Below are 24,384 nucleotides of genomic sequence, written 5' to 3' on the forward strand. Positions count from 1 at the left end.
TTTTGCTAAGTGTTTGATCACCTGTGGGGTTTGTAATTGCAACATTTCATCTGCAAATACATGCACGTCATAGACACGGCAACCCCACTGAGGCAATAACAAGACAGTTGAGCATACCACAAATGTCATGTATGTACAGGTGTATGACTGACATCTTTATGGATGTCAGTCATACACCTGTACATACATGACATTTGTGGTATGCTCAACCAATAGGTTATATTTTGTACAAATTGTAGTGAACATCTGTCAGATTAGCACAAATAAACACCTGGAACCTTTTTAGATGATCGTATTTCATCAACAAAACAAAAATTGTTCAACAGTTTGCACATTGAAACAATGTGTTGATGTATTCATCAAACAGCAGAATCATGCTTCCATAATCATGGACAACGATGTAAAAGAAGTAGGCTATTGAATGATCATTTATAATGGAATGTTGCGCTGCCTGCGTATTATGATGTGTCCTCATCTGACCCATAGTGTGATATGTTTTGACTGAATGTCCCCGTCATTCTGTTTCCACACTTCTTCTCCACACTATGTGAAACATCTGGATTTCTTTTGATTACATTTACTTCATCCAAACTGCAAATATTTACTCAAGATATCTGGGAAGTGGTCCTTTGTAGCTCAGTTGGTAGAGCATGGAGCTTGTAATGCCACGATATTGGGTTCGATTCCCGGGACCACCCATTCCCAAATGTATGCAGACATTACTGTAAGTTGCTTTGGATAAAAGCATCTTCTAAATGGCATATGTTATGTAAGTAACACAAATCATTATTCATAGTTACCCTATTACAGACTGCTAAAACTAATGCCAACATTTGGAATCAGTTGACAATGAAACCTAGGATGTTATCCATTGCAGAGTTGCTTGTAGAATTCCTTTGTCATATTTCTCAGGCGATTGACTCTAACTCATGTATTTTGATTATGTATTCATTTTAAGGCAGCGGTGGCCTCATTTGATGGAGTTCGACATAGGCATAGGCCTTGTTTGCCAGGTGATTGTAAGAAATCTGACAAAATCCGGTTTAAGGCACAGTAGCCTATTGGTGCTGTAATAAGATACAGTATATAGCTTAGGCTATTATCAAAGGCATTTGTGACTACAAGCTAAAGACACATTTGGAATTCTGAAGACAATACTCGTAAAATGGTGATGGACCTTCAAATCAATTAGCTTTCGCCAGTGACTAAATCCTATGCCAATATTGGCTACTTGACATAAAATTATGAATATGTACAAGGTAGTCCTTCTATACAGTTTGGATTGCCATTGGGTAAATGACAAAGGACATATACAGCAAATTGGCCAGTGTTAACTAGTGTTGATTTTTCAGTTTAACATTTCTAGTTTTCATTCAGGAGTTAAATTAACTTTGTAAGAGTTAAATAAACACTCAGTGGCGTAAAATAACCACAGTGTTGGTGTTAATAACCAGAGTTGAACCAAAGCCAGGCCCATCATTATCATATTTCCCATAATGTTCTATTGCAGGTTGATTTTTAGAATTGTTTGTTTCAATATCTTTGTTTTTGCATATATTTTATTGAGTAATTAATCTTATGCTACTCAAATATAAATAACATAGATTTTTCTAAACTAATCCAATCTGTTTCTTGGACTTATTGCACCGGTTACTGAAATGGTTGTTCCAGTTTACATGCTTGAGGTAATCTATAGTCATCCCAACCCTGCAGTCATTCTGAATGTAGATTGTGGGTGAATAGAAACTATAAATGTTGGATATCCCCACTCTGGCTGGATTCCAATAGGAATTTCACATCCCTTTGCAAGCCAGCATAATGTGACTTGCAGGTCTGATGTGGAATGTAAACCATGAGTTTCAGGCCACTGTATTAGGGTAAAACTAGGCCCTCAAAATAAGGCCTTGTGAAATATCTATGGTATTGTCTTAAAACCATTGAATTTTAATGATAACATATTCACTTAGGATCTCACTTGGTGAAAGCCACAGGGCTAGAAATTAATGAATGCAACAACGATGTCTCTGTCACTAACAAATACAATCATGGGTAGTAACTGTACCATTCACTCGAAAGGCAAGGGCAAGGAAATATGCAAATAAGGCTTTACACTAATCGCAGTGTTAATTTAACACTGAAAAATGTGGACCATATAGACACTGGGACAGTGTTAAATTTAACACACTAGGTGTTGATTTGACACTGGAGAATTTTCTGTGCAGGAAGAATTTGTCAGCAGTGGGTTCAATACACACAATGTCAACAGGAAGTGCATGGGTGTTGTTTGGCTGATCATCTTATTCTGGAACTTCCATATTGGATATCCTAAGTTTTGAATTAAAATGCTTTGGCAAACTTCATAATTTGCATCATCAATGAATTACTTAATCACAGATAGGGGAAAGCTGTTTATCTGGATTTTTTTTTAAATTAAATAAGATTAGTAGGTTCTATTAATGCACAGGAGTACCAAATATTATTTTAGTCCATGTTCTCTCCCCTCCTCCCTATGGCACTGAGCGTTCCTCCGTGCGTGGAAGGTTGACAACCCTCAATACCTGTTTAACCTACACGTAGCTGTCACGTTATAGCCTTATTCACATATCAATAATGATACATCCAAGAAAGAGACTTCGTCATTCTAAAGTATTTGTCGCCATGCGTTTGTCATAATGATGAAATTGAAATACAATAAAATAATTGGCTACTTTGACTCAGCTCGATATCACCTGGACAAAGCGAAGCGAAAAGCTACGCAAGCCGAGAATACAGAGAAAAGTGGCGTGGAGACGTCGCAGTCATGTGAGAGTGCATGGCTGCAAGATAGAGAGAGAGAGAGAGAGAGAGAAAGGGAGAGAGAGAAAGGGAGAGAGAGAAAAGGTGTGTGTGTGTGTGTGGGGGGGGGGGGGGGGGGGGGTTGCTTGCGCCCGAGCGCGCACCGTGGAGTTGGTACCGGGCAAGTAAAAGCGGTGAAGTGGGCAGTCCTTTCTGCAGTGGACCTGTCGCACAAGATATTTAGCATAAAGTCAGTCCCACCGCTGTATGGGGATCAAGCCTTCACTCTTCGACTGCCTTCATGTCTGACAGCATTGAAAGAGGGAAACTGACGATTTTTTACTTTACAAACAGAGGAACTTTCTTCATGTCAGCAACATCTCATTCGGACAACCATTAACCCACATCAAGCTTGCCTTTTCGGGGGATTAATTTAACCAGACCGGGATTTCATGTAAGTGCAAGTAGGATAGTCTCCCAGTACAACTCCAAATGTCGTGGTTGTGTCTGTTATGACAGCATGTGCAGTAGGCAAGCAAATTAGTAGATTGCCCTTGTTTGAACTATCAATCAATAACGAAGCCTATACATTGTTGTACTAGTGTTGCTAGTCTGAAACTGCCACCTTACAAACTCAAGCGTTACCAGCAAATTACTCTAAATGTATTGACCAAAGGTTTAGGATACTCGGTAAGTCCGTTAACATGATTTAGGTAAAACTTTCATTGCGTGGTTAAACTTTCATTGACCAAGGTAAAAGAAATAGACTCATGTTAAAAGTTTAGTTCATTATTAATGATGATGATGATGTGTCACATCTGGCTTTACAAACTCAAAGTTAGGTTCCATATAAGAGTGCACTCTGTTACTATAACCATAGCCATAATGCAAACCCTTATCTGAATTAAACATACATCTATTAGGCCTAGCCTGTATACCTTGACAATAACATTGAAAGTGTAGACCACAATGTATCTAAAATGATCTCTAATATTGGCCTTGATTAATGTCTTAGTGGGTAAAGGCTAAACGTTTTTAAACCTTGCCTATGCTCCTCTTGTGAAATGTAAATTTGCTTTAATTCAGGTGAAAAATAAGTCTGTTTCCATCTTTCTAAAGCTAAATAAATATATTTGTTTACTAGCATTTAATATATCATAATTGATATACATGCTAACACATTTTTCCCATTGTTTGTCCAAATGATAAACTCTTTCGAAATGCAACTCGTATGATTTTGTCTTGCATGGGAGGCGCTTTCTGTGAGACTATTTCAGAGGTCAAACATTTTTGGGGAACTACCCGAAATTGATAGGTGGCAGGTGCTCCCGAGCGACAAGAGACCTCAGAAAGAAAAACAGAGCTACCCTCTCGCGTCTAAGCCTCGGAACTCTCTCCATACAAACATGCGTGCGCTCAATCATCCCTGAACATGGTTTGTTTTCGAGTATATATTTAAGTATAAATCACTGCTATTGTTTCATATAGGCTAACAATCCTTTGTTGGGTCCATGTTTGTGGCCTTTTTAGTCATGGAAAACATAGGCCTTAAAAGGATATAGGCTATTACGAATTCAACTATATTACTTCATTCTAACACTATAACCTAATATGTTTACAATAATTGAAAACTTCTTTAGATATATGTCATGCAGAAATTTGAATGACAATCATCATTTATTTAATTGATTTGATATCAACGTGTCTTACACAGCTTGGCCTATTCTGTATGGTAGGCTTATACAGGGGTATTTTAAAAGTGGTATATAAATTGGCTTTTTAATATTTATTCTGTGGGAATAAGAAAATAATACTTTCAGTAGTAGCCTACAACGTTGAATAACAAGTGTCAATCTATTTTTTCGATTTTAAGAGGTCAAATGGCAAACCATTTGTGTACTTATTAAGAATCGATTATTTAGGCCATGTCATTTTTTATTGCATGTTATTTTGTAGTTTTCAGTCTGACACGTGTTCCACATCACATGTGAAGTTAAAGATCAAGATAATATTAGATGTGATCATTTGTGTATTTGTGTACTTGTAAGGTACCTCTAGATTTAGCATTATTTAGCATTATACATTTCACTCAAAATGTAGATATAGGACAATTGATATTTTTAATTGCTCCTATTTCAGATTGCTTTATGTTTATTAATTGAACAATTTATTGTGAATCTGAACGTCCAGACAAAGCTATAAAGTTATTCACATGGCCTACCAGCTCAGTCATTTCAGTGGCAAATAATCTGTAATAAAACATATATGCGCACGTTTAAAATGTTCTGCTAAATACAAAATATAATAGCCTAATAATGATAATAATAATAAAATGGACTTCATAACATCGAATAAATTGCTCCGAAAATAACTTGGGACATTGAGAAATCCGAGTTCATGCTTTGCCACTCCCAGTAATATGCAAATTAATGTTAGGAGGGGAGAAATTAACATCTACAAACATTGGGCCGAAATTCCATCTGCCGCCTCCTCGAGAAGGCCCTTAATATGTTCTCAGACAGCAAAGTGACACACATCTTAATCAAGTCTTAATCCAAGGAATTAATTCTCAACGCGTTTATGAATAATTCCAAGGCTAATGCACAAGTCCGTGGAAATGTAAGCAGTCTGCCTCTGCCGTAACAACAGATGGAACCAGCAATCTCCTGAAAAATGAGAGGATTTCTGCTTCCATTTTTATTATTATCAGATGTATATTTTAATGAGACCGATTTCGTATAGGCAACTGCTTATGCAAAGCGCTCTGCTTGTGCAAACTAGAGACCCCAGCTCGCATCAACTCCTACTTACGTTGATTTGCGCAAAGAGTTGAACACGAGTTAAATTTCATTCTGTTCATATGAGTGAACGTGCACTCCCATCTGTGCTTACAGCAATGTTTTATGCTCTTAAAGCGCATTGTGGAGACAGAAAACAGAGGGACACAGAGGTTGAATGTGGATGGTGAGTGGTGGTGCACTGCTCCCAATTTAACAATGCATGGCGCACGAGCACGAGAGCAAGTCCTTAGAAAACATCACAGTAATTCTAATACAGTTGTTGAACTACCAAGGTTACACAGTCAATCGCTACGGGTTATGTTTGTCAGACAAGCAATTTGCCTGTAGCATTTCAGCATGTCAGGTTACGATCAAGTATCTGATATAGCCAACAGCTATATCAACATTAGTAGGCCTTTTTGTAGACTATTGAACAAGAAAAAAATTATGATTTATAATCTGACTATGAATAGTATCATGATTTGTTGTAATTATTCCTATTATAATACATGTATTATTACCATTGTACACATTTAGTGACTAGCTTGACTTCACTTATTTCAATGGGTGAACAATTGGTTATATACAATATGTCTTAATTATGAGTCATTTATGGATTGAAATAGAGTGCATGCCTTTTGACAACATAATCAGGCATCTCTGATTTAACTTGTAGGAAAGGATACATTCTCAACTGTAGGCCTACACATTTATGCACATTTCTATGATAAATTAAAGGAGCCACCATAGGGAAAATGTTATATTTTCAGAGATGTTAGGTGAAGTAATTGATTGATATTGTGACAGATGTTGTCAAATAAAAGCAGATAACAATGAACGAAATGAATTGGTAATTAACTAAGTCATCATCACAACATACCCTATAAACATATAGGACATTGCACCTATAGTCATTAGGTTATGACTAAGGATAACCTTTATAATATGAATGCACATGCACTAAATAACACAACATTATTGTAGGGAAGGGACTTGATTTGGAATATGAAATATAATAATGTCGCGGCTCTGAAGGGGACACTGACACCTTGTTCTAGGCAAAATGACGGGTGAGCGTTACCGCACTCCCGGCCAAACTTCCCAACCTCTCTCAGCACTGCTCTGACACGGTCCCATACATCACTGTCAAAGTGGATATGTGTCTGACTGTGTCAAATTCATATTTCTGACCAAAATACTGTTATTCTCTGGTGGCATAGCCCTACACACAAAGCAAAGGACAGCACCTGTTGCTCTCTGTCAGGCAACTATTCTCTGAGTTTTGCTGTGGGTTGCTTTGCAATGAGACTGGGTTATTTTTCAGTTTAGGACTTTGTTGTAGACCAAACAGATATGTCCTATAAGGCACATATTGACTTTTGATTTCAACAAGCTTACACAATAGAGAATCAAAAGCAATAATTATATTTGATTACTTACCTTTGACAAGTAATTGTATTGATTTCAGCATAATCTTTTATATCATTTTAGACTGGTTGTAAAGTACAATCAACTGAAATACCATTAGACCTGCAAGTCAACTTTAGCCCACAAAACCATATCAGAACCTCATTAGTAATATAGCTAGCCTCAACACAGAAGCAGTACATTTTGGAAAGCAATCTCTCTGTGAGAATTGACCTTATCCTCCATCTCCCTTCTCTCCTTCAGGGGCAGAACACCGCCACTGGGAAAGATACTAACACCATAGAATAATATATTCCTAAATGCTTTATACTTTGTGAAGGATAAATATCTATTTATCAGCTTTTGCACGGCACTTTTCACATGTATCATTCTAACCTGTATTAGAGCAATACGGACATGATCACAACACTGCCTCCTGTGTCTCCCAGTTTCCCTCATTGTGATTGGATATGGGCTTACTTGGTCATTACTCTTCAAAAGCTTTCCTGGGGTGTTACATTTATAAGTCATGGATGTCATGTGGGAGTCTAAGGGTGATGGTGTAATAGTTTGAGTATAATACACATGGGAATAAAGATTCTGACAAATTGAGGAGAGAACTACATTGGCATAAGTATGTATTTATCATTGTCTACTTGTACCAAACAACATCAAGTTTTATATTTGATATCCAACCAGTACTTTTGAAAAAAATGAGATAGTCATTTATAACTTCAAAAAACATGATGCATGGCAACTTTAAACATGCTTGAACAGAAGGGATTGTAAGTGTATCGTTTTTGTTGGACTCACTTTCTTTTTCTGTCACGGTGAATTCCAATCTTAAAGTCTCGACCAACACGACATGTCATAAACACTTTGTTTTATCCGTGCAGTTCTTTAAACTTTTGAAGTGGAATACAAATATTTTTGTTAGGCTTATCTGTATGGAGATGAGGTTTCATCATGTAGGCCTTCTTCTGAGATGTCAAGGGCAGAGGCATTCACATCGATGAGCAGAGGGCTGTCACGAATGTTCTGAAGAAATGAAAAGAAGGGGAAACGGAAGTACAGCCAGTGTTTGCTTGATGTGGTGACTCAGTTTGAGGACTTATTGAGTTTACCTTTCAAACTGACAATGAGCTCTCCATCAAGTTAGTCTGCAAATGTTAATGGTCAGCAAGTTGGTTGATAAGAGCCCCTAACCAGTACAGTACTTGAATGAAAATGACTGGGAAATGTGTACCACATATAATAGCAAGTCTCCCCAGTAAGTATTCAGCTCAAGTGAGTGAGATTCAATGTTATGCCACTATGGGCCACCATGTGACTCGTTCACATCATAGTTCACAGAGACACACCAGAGGAGTTAAAGGGTGCACAGCCACAGAGGGGCTTATAGAGTGACAGAGATTGGCATGAAAATGTTGATTTAAACATATACACTCACACAGTCCCTTATGGCACTTATGGCAGTGTTACCTCAATAATTCTGGTACAAGGCAAAGACCAATTATACTGCTGTTATAATGTAAATATATATACAGTAGCAGTCAAAAGTTTGGACACACCTACTCATTCAAGGGTTTTTCTTTATTTTTACTATTTTCTACATTGTAGAATAACAGTGAAGACATCAAAACTATGAAATAACACATATGGAATCATGTAGTAATCACTTTTTTTTTCTTTTTTTAGATTCTTCATAGTGATGAAAGCTTTGCACACTCTTGGCATTCTCTCAACCAGCTTCAGCTGTAATGCTTTTCCAACAGTCTTGAAGGAGTTCCCACATATGCTGTCCACTTGTTGGCTGCTTTTTCTTCACTCTGCGGTCCAACTCATCCCAAACCATCTCAATTTGGTTGAGGTCTGGTGATTGTGGAGGCCAGGTCATCTGATGTAGCACTCCAACACTCTCCTTCTTGGTCAAATAGCACTTGAGTCATTGTCCTGTTGAAAAACAAATTATAGTCCCACTAAGCGCAAACCAGATGGGATGGTGTATCGCTGCAGAATGCTGTGGTAGCCATACTGGTTAAGTGTGCCTTGAATTTAAAAATACATCCCAGACAGCGTCACCCGCAAAGCACCATCACACCTCCTCCTCCATGCTTCACGGTGGGAACCACACATGCCGAGATCATCTGTTCACCTACTCTGCAAAGACACGGCGGTTGGAACCAAAAATCACACATTTGGACTCATCAGACCAAAGGACAGATTTCCACCAGTCTAATGTCCATTGCTCGTGTTTCTTGGCCCAAGCAAGTCTCCTCTTCTTATTGGTGTCCTTTAGTAGTGGTTTCTCTGCAGCAATGAAGGCCTGATTCATGCAGTCTCCTCTGAACAGTTGATGTTGAGATGTCTGTTACTTGAACTCTGTGAAGCATTTATTTGGGCTGCAATCTGATATGCAGTTAACTCTAATGAACGTATCCTCTGCAGCAAAGGTAACTCTGGGTCTTCCTTTCCTGTGGCGGTCCTCATGACCGGATTGACTGACCTTCATGTCTTAAAGTAATGATGGACTGTCGTTTCTCTTTGCTTATTTGGGCTGTTCTTGTCATAATATGGACTTGGTCTTTTACCAAATAGGGCTATCTTCTGTATATCACCCCTACCTTGTCACAATACAACTGATTGGCTCAAACGCAATAAGGAAAGAAATACCACAAATTCACTTTTAACAAGGCACACCTATTAATTGAAATGCATTGCAGGTGACCAGGTCATGAATTTGGTTGAAAGAATGCAAAGAGTGTGCAAAGCTGTCATCAACACAAAGGGTGGCAACTTTGAAGAATCTCAAACATAAAATATATTTTGATTTGTTTAACACTTTTTTGGTTACTACATGATTCCATATTAATTATTTCATAGTATTCTACAATGTGGACAACCCTTCAAAAGTATGTGGACACCCCTTCAAATTTGGCTATATCAACCACATAAAATTGAGCATACAGCCATGCAATCTCCATAGACAAACATTGGCAGTAGAATGGCCTTACTGAAGAGCTCAGTGCTGTAAAGTACTGTAAAGTTTGGTGGAGGAGGAATAATGGTCTGGGGCTGTTTTTCATTGTTCGGGCTAGGCCCCTTAGTTCCAGTGAAGGGAAATCTTAACGCTACAGCATTCAATGACATTCTAGACGATTCTGTGCTTCCAACTTTGTGGCAACAGTTTGAGAAAGGCCTTTTCCTGTTTCAGCATGACAATGCCCCTGTGCACAAAGCGAGGTCCATACAGAAATGGTTTGTTGAGATCGGTCTGGAAGAACTTGGCTGGACTGCACAGAGCCATGACCTCAACCTCATTGAACAACTTTGGAATGAATTGGAACACAGACTGCGAGCCAGGCCTAATCGCCCAACATTAGTGCCCGACCTCACCAATGCTCTGAATGGAAGCAAGTCACAGAAGCAATGTTCTAACATGGATAGCCTTCCCAGAAGAATGGAGGCTGTTATAGCTGCAGAGGGGGGACCAACTCCATATTAATTCCCATGATTTTGGAATGAGCAGGTGTCCCCATACTTTTGACCATGTAGTGTATATATACAGTGCATTCAGAAAGTATTCAGACCCCTTAGTTTTTCCCACATTTTGTTACTTTACATCCTTATTCTAAAATTGATTAAATAGATAGTTTTACTCATCAATCTACACACAATACCCCATAATGACCAAGCGAAAACAGGTTTTTAGAAATTTACATAATGATTTAGACCATTTGCTATGAGACTCAATTGAGCTCAGGTGCAACCTGTTTTTATTGATCATTATTGACATGTTTCTACAAATTGATTGGAGTCCACCTGTGGTAAATTCAAGTGATTGGACATGATTTGGAAAGGTACACTCCTGTCTATATAAGGTCCCACAGTTGACAGTGCATGTCAGAGCAAAACCCAAGCCATGAGGTCAAAGGAATTGTCCGTAGAGCTCTGAGACAGGATTGTGTCAAGGCACAGATCTGGGGAAGAGTACCAAAAAATGTCTGCAGCATTGAAGGTCTCCAAGAACACCGTGGTCTCCGTAATTCTTACATTATGCTAAATTGAGCAATCGGGGGAGAAGGGCCTTGGTCAGGGAGGTGACCAAGAACCCGACAGTCACTCTGACAGAGCTCCAGAGTTCCTTTGTGGAGATGGGAGAACCTTCCAGAAGGACAACCATCTCTGCATCACTACACCAATCAGGTCTTTATGGTAGAGTGGCTAGACAGAAGCCACTCTCCAGTAAAAGGCTCATGAGAGCCCGCTTGGAGTTTGCCAAAAGGCACCTAAAGGACCCTCAGACCATGAGAAACAAGATTCTCTGGTCTGATGAAACCAAGATTTAACTATTTGGCCTGAATGCCAAGCGTCACGTCTGGAGGAATGGGAGAAACTCCCCAAATACAGGTGTGCCAAGCTTGTAGCGTAATACCCAAGAAGACTCAAGGCTGTAATCACTGCCAAAAGCGATTCTACAAAGTACTGAGTTATGAGTCTGACTACTGAAAAACTCAGTGTTTCACAATTCCTAACATTTTAATCAGGTAAAAATTAGGATCCCCACTTTATTTTAAGAATGTGAAATATCAGAATAATAGTTGAGAGAATGATTTATTTCAGCTTTTATTTCTTTCATCACATTCCCAGTGGGTCAGAAGTTTACATACACTCAATTAGTATTTGGTAGCATTGCCTTTAAATTGTTTAACTTGGGTCAAACGTTTCTGGTAGCCTTCCACAAGCTTCCCACAATAATTTGGGTGAATTTTGGCCCATTCCTCCTGACAGAGTTGGTGTAACTGAGTCAGGTTTGTAGGCCTTGCTTCCGCACACTTTTTCAGTTCTGCCCACAAATCTTCTATGGGATTGAGGTCAAGGCTTTGAAATGGCCTCTCCAATACCTTTACTTTGTTGTCCTTAAGCCATTTTGCCACAACTTTGGAAGTATGCTTGGGGTCATTGTCCATTTGGAAGACCCATTTGCGACCAAGCTTTAACTTCCTGACTGATGTCTTGAGATGTTGCTTCAATATATCCACATAATTGTCCTGCCTCATGATGCCATCTATTTTGTGAAGTGCACCAGTCCCTCCTGCAGCAAAGCACCCACACAACATGATGCTGCCACCCCCGTGCTTCACAGTTAGGATGGTGTTCTTCGGTTTGCAAGACTCCCCCTTATTCCTCCAAGCATAATGACGGTCATTATGGCCAAACAGTTCTATTTTTGTTTCATCAGACCAGAGGACATTTCTCCACAAAGTATTATCTTTGTCCCCATGTGCAGTTGCAAACCGTAGTCTGGCTTTTTTATGGCGGTTTTGGAGCAGTGGCTTCTTCCTTGCTGAGCGGCCTATCAGGTTATGTCGATATAGAACGCGTTTTACTGTGGATATAAATACTTTTGTACCCGTTTCCTCCAGCATCTTCACAAGGTCCTTTGCTGTTTTTCTGGGATTGATTTGCACTTTTCGCACCAAAGTACGTTCATCTCTAGGAGACAGAACGCGTATCCTTTCTGAGCGGTATGACGGCTGCGTGGACCCATGGTGTTTATAGTTGCGTACTATTGTTTGTACAGATGAACGTGGTACCTTCAGGCATTTGGTAATTGCTCCCAAGGATGAACCAGACTTGTGGAGGTCTACAATCTTTTGTCTGAGGTCTTGGCTGATTTCTTTTGATTTTCCCATGATGTCAAGCAAAGAGGCACTGCGTTTGAAGGTAGGCCTTGAAATGCATCCACAGGTACACCTCCAATTGACTCAAATGATGTCAATTAGCCTATCAGAAGCTTCTAAAGCCATGACATAATTTTCTGGAATTTTCCAAGCTATTTAAAGGCACAGTCAACTTAGTGTATGTAAACTTCTGACCCACTGGAATTGTGATACAGTGAATTATAAGTGAAATAATCTGTCTGTAAACAATTGTTGGAAAAATGACTTGTGTCATGCACAAAGTAGATGTCCTAACCGACTTGCCAAAACTATAGTTTGTTAACAAGAAATTTGTGGAGTGGTTGAAAAAGGAGTTTTAATGACTCCAACCTAAGGGTATGTAAACTTCCAACTTCAACTGTGTATACACTCTCTCTCTATATATATATATATATATATAAAATATATATATATATACACTGAGTGTACAACACATTAGGAATACCTTCATAATATTGAGTTGCACCCCCGTTTGCCCTCAGAATAGCCTCAAATTGTCGGGGCATGGACTCTACAAGGTGTCAAGTGTTCCACAGGGATGCTTGCCCATGTTGACTCCAATGCTTGCCATAATTGATCAAGTTGGCTGTATGTCCTTTGGGTGGTGGACCATTCTTGATACACATGGGAAACTGTTGAGTATGAAAAACACAGCAGCGTTGCAGTTCTTGACAGACTCAAACCGATGTTTGGGCCCTCAGATCCTCAGAAAGTTCTCAGAAAGTTCTACAACTGCACCATTGAGAGTTTCTCGACTGGCTGCATCACTTCTTGGAATGGCAACTGCCTGGAATCCGACCGCAAGGCTTTACAGAGGGTAGTGCATACGGTCCAGTTCATCACTCGGGCCGATCTCCCTGCCATACAGGACCTCTATACCAGGCGGTGTCAGAGGAAGGCCCTAAAAATTGTAAAAGACTCCACCCACCCAAGTTATAGACTGTTCTCTCTGCTACCACACGGCAAGCAGTACTGGAGCACCAAGTATGGGACCAAAAGGCTCCTGAACATCTTCTAATCCCAAGCCGTAAAACAGCTCAACAGTTAATCTACCGGCTACCTGGACTATTTGCATTTACCCCCTTTTTATTTTCTCCAACACACACACACACACACACACACACACACACACACACACACACACACACACACACACACACACACACACACACACACACACACACACACACACACACACACACACACACACACACACACACACACACACACACACACACACTGACACTCCAACACATACACACACACACTGCATATGCCCACACACACAAAATACACATATATATTGATGTATTGATGTCACACACACACACTCACACACTCTTCACATATGCTGCTGCTACTCTGTTTATTATCTACCTTATTGCCTAGACACTATTACCCCTACCTACATGTACATATTACCTCAATTACCTCAGCTACCTCAATTACATCAACTACCTCATACCTCTGGACATTGACTAGGCACCTGTCTGTACTGGTTGTACATAGATTGCCTCATTATATTAATTGTATTGTCTTTCTATTTCTTTTTTTCTGTTGTTAATTTTTCTTACTTTTTAATTCTGCATTGTTGGGAAATGCTTCCTAAGTAAGCATTTCACGGTAAAGTATTCAAATGTTGTATTCGGCCCATTTGACAAATGCAATTTGTTTTGAACATTTTATTTTATTTGGTATGAACCATGCACGTTAGGTGCAGCTCCGATTTTGCGAGTGCCCATTAACGAGTTGAGAGGCGGCTAAGTGGATTGGAACCTACCCCGTCGTTAAACCCAGCCACGACATCATAAATCTCAAGAAGCTTTGAGGGAGTGATTGTGTCCCCATATCTTCAAGGTGTTAACTGCGCTTGTATAAATAAACGACCTGTTATTTTAGGCTCTATTACGTATCAGTCTCCCTCACGAGGTTGCTATTTAGATCTGAACGGTCACCATATATTTTAACTACATAACTGCAAAGGAACAAAAATAGAACTAACAGAACACATTCGTAGTAATTACCACGGAATACAGGCCTACATTTAATCAAATAGTTATTTCACAGATGGACCGTTTCATGTCCTTAATTCGATAAATAAAGGTTAAATAAATAAAACAAAATAAAAATAAAAATAAAGTCAATCAGTAACCTGAATGTTATCAAAATATGAGAATATTATAAAGCCTGCTCAGTAGGCCTATAGCCTATGATTAGCACTAGCAGTTTGTCACATTTTAAAAAGTTAAGAGAATTGTGATATTCATAGACAGCAGATTCCCTCGTTAATTTGTGTTGACATGGAAATGTCAGAACTGCAATTTCTTATATTACATATCTAGGCTTATTATTAAATTATTATTAACATAATTATTGTTGTCATTAGTTGTTCTTTCTGATGTTATTTTCTATTCTTGTTATTTATTTGTCATGCCAATTCGGTTGGAGGTCTAAACTTATGAGGATACTTGTATTATTTTGCCATATTGACTAATATTAAAATGTATTGCCTTCCTTTTGCAGAGCCTGGCGGCGGGGGTTATGGATTTTAACCTTCTGACAGACAGTGAAGCCCGTAGCCCAGCGCTATCGCTTTCGGACTCTGGGACGCCTCAACATGATCAGGGATGCAAAGGCCAAGACAACAGCGGTCAGTTTCCACGTTTACCTTGCAAATGCTTTGTCTACAGGAGTGTTTGACCGATTAATAGTCCTCAGACTGACATTTTGGATGAAGAATAGGCATATATGTTAATGCATGTGGGTCTAAACCAATCGAATAATTTGATAATAATAATTGGAATCATAATGTCCTAATAGGCTATAATAATAATAATAATAATAATAACATCAGGACGAATTTCTAGCTTGCAATAGCTATTAGGCTATTCATTGTCGCCTTTAATGTGCGTGATTGTGTGGATATCACTTCAACCATAATTTTAATTGGCTTGCTATTATTTTGTAGACCTACAGCCCATATTCCTATGATTCACATTATATAATTGTTATTTTCCTTAATGAACTCAAATGGCACGTTTATTCTTCTCGTTTGGCTTTTATAAAGCAAGAGTTATTAACTGCAGCGACTATAGACTTTAATGGAAGCTATTGTAAACATTTGGCATGGACCCCTTACGCTTTGGCGGAGCTTTTTGGCATTTTGTCGTGCGCGTGTCTTTGCACGCCGATATGCTGTAGATCTATTAATAACTCTCAATTGAAACCTAAAAAATAAGCTAAAACATACCTGTGCGTGATGAACGGAATATAGCCGAATGTCATAGGCCTAGACATACAATAATATCCCGAGCAACTACGATTGCTTAGGCTTGAAAGCTAAATATCTGCCTCTGCATTTTAACCGCCTGCATGCCAATTTATAACAAATTAGGCATTTGACAGAGAGACAAAGCTAATATTTGTGATACCCGTGCGGTCTAATAGATGAAATCTCTGTGGATCCAGGGTCTGCAACAGACTCCATTAGTGTGACTAATGTAAACTTACTCCGAAATGGACGGCCCTGAGTGAGTGCAGGGATTTAGGAGAACCCGCATATACTGTATATGAACCACGGATTACGCACTAAAACCATCAAGATAACGAGGTGTGTGGGGGCCAAATATCAAGAGGCAATATGTCCAATGTACTGTACCGTACTTGTATTGTTCACTGACTATGGAATATTCATTCTAGAAAAGTTTGATCTAGTTGAAATTAGATATTGAAAAATAAACCATAATTCATTCATTGTTCTTTCTTGTGATATTGACATAGTTAAAGTTAAACAATGAGTTTTTTTTTCAATGTCCATTTCAGGTTAGGGTTCTCATAATATGTATCCAGAAGGACATACATGGTTATTTGTTCAGTGTAGGCCTATATCTTTTAAATAAACTGGATCCCCATGATGGTGGACACCTGGGCCTCACCTCTAAAATATTATAGTACCTTCAAAAAGTATTCACACCCCTTGACAGTTTTTTGTTGTTGTGTTACATCCTGATTTTAAAACTGATTAAATTTAGATTTTGAGTCACTGATCTAAACACAATACCCCTTAATGTCAAAGTGGAATTATGTTTTTAGAAATGTTTACAAATTAATAAAAAATGAAAAGCTTAAACGTCTTGAGTCAATAAGTATTCAACCCCTTTGTTATGGCAAGGAGTAAAAATGTGCTTAAGTCACATACGTTGCATGGACTCTATGTGCAATAATAGTGTTTAACATGATTTTTTAATGACTACCTCATCTCTGTACTCGAGACATACAATTATCTGTAAGATCCCTCAGTTGAACAGTGAATTTCAAACACATATTCAACCACAAAGGCCAGGGAGGTTTTCCAATGCCACGAAAAGAAGGGCACCTATTGGTAAATGGGTAGAAATGAAAAAACATCAGACGTTGAATATCCCTTTGAGCATGGTGAAGATATGTATTACACTTTTGATGGTGTATAAATACACCCAGTCATTACAAAGTTACAGGCGTCCTTCCTAAATCAGTTGCTGGAGAGGAAGGAAACCCCTCAGGGATTTCACCATGAGGCCAATGGTGACTTTAAAACAGTTGGAGTTGAATGGCTGTGATAAGAGAAAACTGAGGATGGCTCAACAACATTGGAGTTACTCCACAATGCTAACCTATAGGCTCCCGAGTGGTGCAGCGGTCTAAGGCACGGCATCTCAGTGCTAGAGGCGTCACTACAGACCCTGGATCGATTCCAGGCTGTATCACTACTGGCTGTGATTGGGAGTCCCATTGGGCGGCGCACAATTGGCTCAGCGTTGTCCCGGTTAGGGTTTGGCCGGTGTAGGCCGTAAATAATAATTTGTTCTTAACTGACTTGCCTAGTTAAATAAAGGTTAAATAAGAAATGAACATTAAAAACCTAACTGACAGAGTAAAAATAAGGAAGCCTGTACAGAATAAAACATTTCTAAACATCCATCCTGTTTGCAACAAGGCAATAAAGTAATACTGCAAATTTGGCAAAGCAATTAACTTTTTGTCCTGAATACAAAGTGTTATGTTTGGGGAAAATCCAACACAACACATCACTGAGTACCTCTCTCCATATTTTCAAGAATAGTGGTGGCTGCATCATGTTATGGGTATGCTTTTCATCAGCAAGGACTAGGGAGTTTTTTGTTGTTGATAAAAATAAATGGAATAGAGCTAAGAACAGGCAAGGTCCTAGAGGAAAACCTGGTTCAGTCTGCTTTCCAACAGACACTAGGAGACAAATTCACCTTTCAGCAGGACAAAAACCTAAAACACAAGGCCAAATATACACTGGAATTGCTTACCAAGACAACATTGAATGTTTCTGAGTGGCCTAGTCACAGTTTGGACTTAAATCAGCTTGAAAATCTATGTCAAGACTTGAAAATGGCTAGCAATGATCAACAACTAATTTGACAGAGCTTGAATAATTTTGAAAAGTAATAATGGGCAAATGTTGCACAATCCAGGTGTGGAAAGCTCTTAGAAATTTACCCAGAAAGACTCAAAGCTCTAATCTCTGCCAAAGGTGATGCTAACATGTATTGACTCAGGAGGTTGAATACTTATCTAATCAAGATATATTAGGGTTACATTTTTCATTCATGTTTTCCAAATGTTAGAATTGTTCTTCCACTTTTACATTACAGAGTATTTTGTGTAGATTGTTGACAAAAAATGACAATTAAATCAATTTTAACCCCATTTTGTAACACAACAAAATGTAGAAAAAGGTCAAGGGGTGTGAATACTTTCTGAAGGCACTGTAATATTTCAGAGTTGAGACCCAGGTGTCCACCGTCATGGGAATCCAGTTTATAAAAAAGATATAGGCTTACACTGAACAAATAATCATGTATATCCTTCTGGATACATATAATGAGAACCCAAACCTGTGTATCCACTAAATGCAGAAATGTAATACATATTGGCGATTTTTATTAAATTAGGCCTTATTAAATGACAAATGGCACATGGGCATTAGCACACTCACTCAAGTGGCATCTGAAGTTTCAAAATGAGTAAAACTTCTATAAATGACAAACACATACTGTACCTGTACAGTATAGATCTAGAGGCTTGGTTACAATAGGCATACTTTACCAATAGGCATAATTTTTGATTATGTAGCTGGGAATATTATAATTTCTTTCACAAAAGTATAGTTAGTCAAAACAAAGCCTCTCAATTCTCAAGGACACTCCTAGTGATTAGAATATGCCTCAGATTGCTGGGGCCTTAGTGCATAATGCAAAGCCTAGAGAGGCAATAGCCTATAATATATGTCATACATAAGCATTTGTGGGTATGTATGCATGCATTTCAAAGCATGTGTGCATGCATTTGCATAACACAGTATGTATGCTGCTACATTGGTGCTTTTTCGCCTGCCCAAGGGATTAAGCTTTTAAATTCAGATTGAATTGCCAAACAACTGTGTCTGGCAGTGTGCTTGGCGTTGATAAATCCACAAGGCTTCAGACATTCTCAAAAGTCTCATCAGTTGTGCAAGTGGTGGTGGGCATTAAGAAGAACTGACTGTTAGTTTGTTGGTTTGTTTATTGGCTGGCTGATTGACTAGCAGTCTGACCCAATACGTTGCTGTCACAAAATCTGCAAGGGTATATTTGACAAACACACACACACATACATTATATATATATATGCCTTCTACTATACATATGTACACCGCCATCAATATCAGCCCATGTGCTATAGGTGTGTGTAGTGTAGCCAATTGATTTTTATAAACTGGGTGGTTCGAGCCCTGAATGCTGATTTGGCTGACAGCCGTGGTATATCAGACCGTATACCACAGGTATGACAAAACATGTATTTTTACTGTTCTAATTATTTTGGTAACCAGTTTATAATAGCAATAAGGCACCTTGGAGGATTGTGGTACATGGCCAGTATACCACGGCTAAGGGCTGTATGCAGGCACTCTTCGTTGCGTTGTGTGTAAGAACAGTCCTTAGCCGTGGTATATTGGCCATATACCACACCCCCTCGGGCATTATTGCTTAAAAGTATACCCTCAGCAATGTATTACACATTAAAACAAAACAGCTATTCACATTCATTGTATTTGCGGTATGTCAGTGAGTAAAGTTAAAATGTTGAAAGATTTATTCTATTTGGAGATCAACTACAACGTAATCAGAAAAAAGCTCAATAAATTTACTTTATTTACTCCCATCAGTGAGATTCTTTATTGTAGGTTTTCGAGGTCTGCCCTCTCTCCTGGATTGTGACATGGGATGGAAAATGGTTTTTGGCCTAAGTGATGGCTAAACCAGTGTCAGTTTACTGGTAGATAGCAGCAAAAGTCTGGTCCTATTGGTTTTGCCAGTGGTGCTGCAGAGTCTTTTAAACCCTGCTGATTATTTCTTACTGCTCTCAGAGAGATAAACCCTTGCCAAACAGTCCAAAACCTGCCTGGTAACAAAAGCCTGATCCCTGGGATTAGGTAGCCAACTAATTTCACTCTTTCTGTGGGGTCCTCAAATTGCGGAACTCAGATGAAGAGAGAAAGGATCTCGGGCAGACAAAACATGTCTGTTTGGTTCTGGTGTTAGTGCCAGATGGGTTTCAGGGCCAATTTAAATTATTGATCTGTTTTTTGACAACTCTGAGAAGAGGATACATACAGTCAATGAATCTTGAAATATTCCAAACAGAACTGCACAAATCTAATACAGTAGGTGTAACTGTAAACAATTCCCATATTATTTGAAAATATGTTAATACATTATTTTTCAAATAGCATGGGATAAAATGTCCATTATATTAATTCACTTAAAATAAAAGAGGACAGTGGAAAGTGTGATAACTTTTTAATGGGAAGACACTTCACTCTGTAGAGATGATTGCTGCTCTTGTGCAAAATACTTGATATTGGATGGGAATGGAAATATGCAATTTTTCAAAAACATGTTTGAGCAAGTCTGGAAGTATTGTAAACAAATATAGATAGTTATGATGCGATACAAAATGAGGATTTGCTATGTATTGGGCCCACATTTTGTTCTGATTATAACTACTGATCCATGTTGTTGCCTCCCAGACACAGAGAAGTCCCACCAGAACCAGACAGATGAGTCGAATGCAGAGGACGGCTCTCTGAAGAAGAAGCAGCGCAGGCAGAGGACCCACTTCACCAGCCAGCAGCTTCAGGAGCTGGAGGCCACCTTTCAGAGGAACCGCTACCCCGACATGAGCACACGGGAGGAGATCGCCGTGTGGACCAACCTCACAGAGGCACGAGTTAGAGTGAGTCCCCACAGAATCACTACTGAGCCAGTGAAATAATCCAAACCCACTTTCCTTAGGGTTTAGGTGTTATTCAACAATACATTTGTGGGACTCAAACATATAATTTCAACATAATTCTGAAGGTAAAAAGGCACCTGAAGGTACATATCTAAAAGATGACAAATTTACCTAACTAAGCAGAGATTTAAAAATGTTGCAATTTGACTTCAACAACCTAAAACTAGGCTTCACATGTCAAAGGTCAGAAGTGTGTCGATCTGCTCCTGACCCTGAAATGTCCCCTCAAGCCCAGAGGTTTGGTCACCACCAGTCTGGAGCAGGTGGGCTCACATTTTGATGGATGACAATACAATCGTTGCCTTCCTGCCTAGTAATGGATCAAATTAATGTTGGCTAGATTAAAGGTCACATAGCACACAGTCTTGGTTGTTATTTTGAAAGAACAACAGACCACACACGTCCTAATGCCTAGCAGGACCCCACTTGTTCCCTGCTAATCCCACATGGACGCAGATTCCCCCTGCATATACAGAATACTTCTCCTGTCATCTTGATTTATAGCATTTAACACAGAATGCGTTTGTCATAAATGTTTGAATAACAAACCACTTGCTCTCCCTCTATATCCATGCTGGCTACTTCCTTGCCTACAAATGTGTATGTACAGTACATAGCTGCATACAATGTGCTTAATAAAACTCAAATTGCTATTGCACATGTATATTTACAGTACAGAGTCCTGAGTCCAATGAGACTGGATTCTAATAATATCAATACAGCTCAGACTAAATTAAACCAACACAGTATTATAAAATGAAATGCATAATATGAAATATGTCAGAGCTTGTCCGAATTCTGATAAATAGATTTTAGCAGAGTCGTAAGCAATGAACGTGAGTACTTAGGTTACAGCGAGTCTGATTGTGTCAATCATTTGACAGTTTTAGGGAAGTGAGGTAAGGTTTGCCACAACCCCCCAACCCCCCCCATCCAACTACCATTTGACTTTCAGATGTTTCCATGAACACCTAAACAACATTGCCCCAGAGTCATGTTAAAAGGAGAGAGAAATCTTCCTCAACAGTGGGGTTTCCCCTACTGTCAATGGGTACCATGGAAAATTCACTGCTATATACACTGTACCCATACATTCAATAGTCCAGAGCATTCTATTACTATCACAACAGATGCTTGTTCTGCCGGCTGGCAGACACAGACTAAGGGTTTGGATTAGATACTGTATGCCTGGTACAGCAGTATTAGATGAGGAAGGGAGGGAGGGAGATGAGAAGTGTTGGTGGCTTTTTAATACTTTTTATTAGAATAACTAAAATGTGAATAATATTATTTTGATTAATACAATTAGATTTTTAACTTTACACAGTCCGTTTATATCATTTTTGTATTGGATTCTTATAATAAAGGTATTTTGCTTCTCAATTAGTTTTGAAGTCTTTATGAGAATAAAGAGAAAGTTCCACCACAAAATGAACGCTCAGGGACAAATTCATATTTCCCCAATTGGGAACTGAATTAAGTACCTTCATTTTAGATTTGCCATTAAAACTTTAATCCGTTTTATACCCTCCAAAAATAGGACCTTAAAATGACAAAATGTGAAGACCGCTCCAGCTTGACATTTCTTTCACTGGGAGCTCATAATTCAAATAAGTGAATAATTTGTTTTAATAAACCATGGCTAATATGACTGTTTGATTATACACTTCAACTTATTCTTTCTTTTAAAAAGTCTGCAGCTACAGTATACTGAATCTTGCCTAAACTATTTGAAAGGAATCATAGTGTCAGCCATTGCAAACCAAAATGTTATTGTGTTTCAGAACAATTTTTACCACCTCAGATTAGGTTGAAAAGAAAAGCCCATATCTATTTTCCTTTTTTCCCTTTTCTGCCCTTCTCCCTCAGGTATGGTTTAAGAACCGCCGTGCCAAATGGAGGAAGAGGGAGAGGAACCAACAGGCTGAGCTGTGTAAAAACGGCTTTGGTGCCCAGTTCAATGGACTAATGCAGCCCTATGATGACATGTACTCTGGCTACTCATACAACAACTGGGCCACCAAGAGTCTGGCCAGCAGCCCACTGTCAGCCAAGAGCTTCCCCTTCTTCAACTCCATGAATGTAAGCCCCTTGTCCTCCCAGCCCATGTTCTCCTCCCCCAGCTCTATCCCCTCCATGAACATGGCCTCCTCCATGGTGCCCTCGGCGGTGGCCGGGGTGCCCGGCTCGGGCCTCAACAACCTGGGCAACCTGGGCAACCTCAATAGCTCCACGCTGAACTCGGTGGCGGTCACCGCCGCCACCTGCCCTTACGCCTCCACCGCAAGTCCTTACATGTACAGAGACACCTGCAACTCCAGCCTGGCCAGCCTCCGACTGAAGGCCAAGCAGCACGCCAACTTTGCCTACCCAGCCGTGCAAAACACAGTGTCCAACCTAAGCCCTTGCCAGTATGCAGTGGACCGGCCGGTATGAAGACATGTACCCACTCCCACCCAGCCTGCCCTGTACCCCCCCGACCTCTCAGACCCACTGCCCCCCTCTTCCTCTCCTCCTCCCGGTCCCTGCTATGCTCCATCAGTGAATCAGAGTTAACTGCACACATCGTCATCACCATGGACTAGTTAACAAGACGCTGTTTGTCTAACTGATGCTACACAACAGGAATAAGCTTTAACAGTTAGAAGAAAATCCCCTGATGGACCACCACGCTTCAAAGAACTCTCTCAAATACGCTGAGACTTTGTCGCTGAACCGACCAACTGTCAAAAAGGATTTCTAAGTTTAATCCAATATCATTTTTTTGGGACTGCATGACTAGAGTGAATTTAAAATGAAGAAAACCTGGATGCTTCAACTGCAATGGTGGTCAACATCTTGGCCAAACATGAAATCATTGTGACGCTTGCCACCATCACGGGGAAATGACCTGTGGTTCCAATATGAGGATGTATATAATGGACTTTTTTTGTTTTGTATGTGACAAAACTATCCATGAAACGTAGTACTTTGGAGATGAGAAAAGCATGTTCTTCAAGAGCAGACCCTAGGTTGATGTACTATGAGTACCTCCTTTAGGAATTGTAATTTTGTTATGAATTCCAATCCCCTCAGAAGGTCAGGTGTCAAAGGTCAGATCAGAAAGGAGAGAGGAGCTAGCACAACGTAGTCTCAAACAGAATAAATAATATCCAAAATCAGAACCTTTTTAAAGAAAAGTCTAAAAAAGCCATTGAATATATAGATTTGTGTGGTGTTATAAAAAGGGAGTCCATGACTGTAAAAATGTATGTAAGAGTGCAGTTGTTATAAAACAAGCCTTTTTTCCTGGTGTAGCCTGCTTTGTCTCATTAACATAATAAAAATGTGTTTTTATGAACAACACATGGGCT

The 24,384-nt window shown here is 39.3% G+C and overlaps 1 protein-coding gene across 1 annotated transcript; it reads left to right on the plus strand.

The window, feature by feature from the left end:
• Positions 1–3,066: 3,066 nt before the first annotated feature.
• Positions 3,067–24,376, plus strand: LOC139562444 (pituitary homeobox 3). Its single transcript, XM_071380161.1, has 4 exons — positions 3,067–3,229; positions 15,209–15,335; positions 20,766–20,971; positions 22,901–24,376. The coding sequence occupies exons 2-4, from the start codon at positions 15,227–15,229 to the stop codon at positions 23,465–23,467; spliced, it is 882 nt and encodes a 293-aa protein (XP_071236262.1). The 5' UTR covers positions 3,067–3,229; positions 15,209–15,226; the 3' UTR covers positions 23,468–24,376.
• Positions 24,377–24,384: the final 8 nt, after the last annotated feature.

Source organism: Salvelinus alpinus, chromosome 32, assembly GCF_045679555.1.
Source record: "Salvelinus alpinus chromosome 32, SLU_Salpinus.1, whole genome shotgun sequence".
NCBI classification, from domain to species: Eukaryota; Metazoa; Chordata; class Actinopteri; order Salmoniformes; family Salmonidae; genus Salvelinus; species Salvelinus alpinus.

Coding starts and splice junctions, on each gene's coding strand:
- LOC139562444 (XM_071380161.1), top strand. CDS start 15,227: ATGGATTTTAACCTTCTGACAGACAGTGAAGCCCGTAGCCCAGCGCTA. Junction 15,336..20,765: donor CAAAGGCCAAGACAACAGCG/GTCAGTTTCCAC, acceptor GTTGCCTCCCAG/ACACAGAGAAGTCCCACCAG. Junction 20,972..22,900: donor TCACAGAGGCACGAGTTAGA/GTGAGTCCCCAC, acceptor CTTCTCCCTCAG/GTATGGTTTAAGAACCGCCG.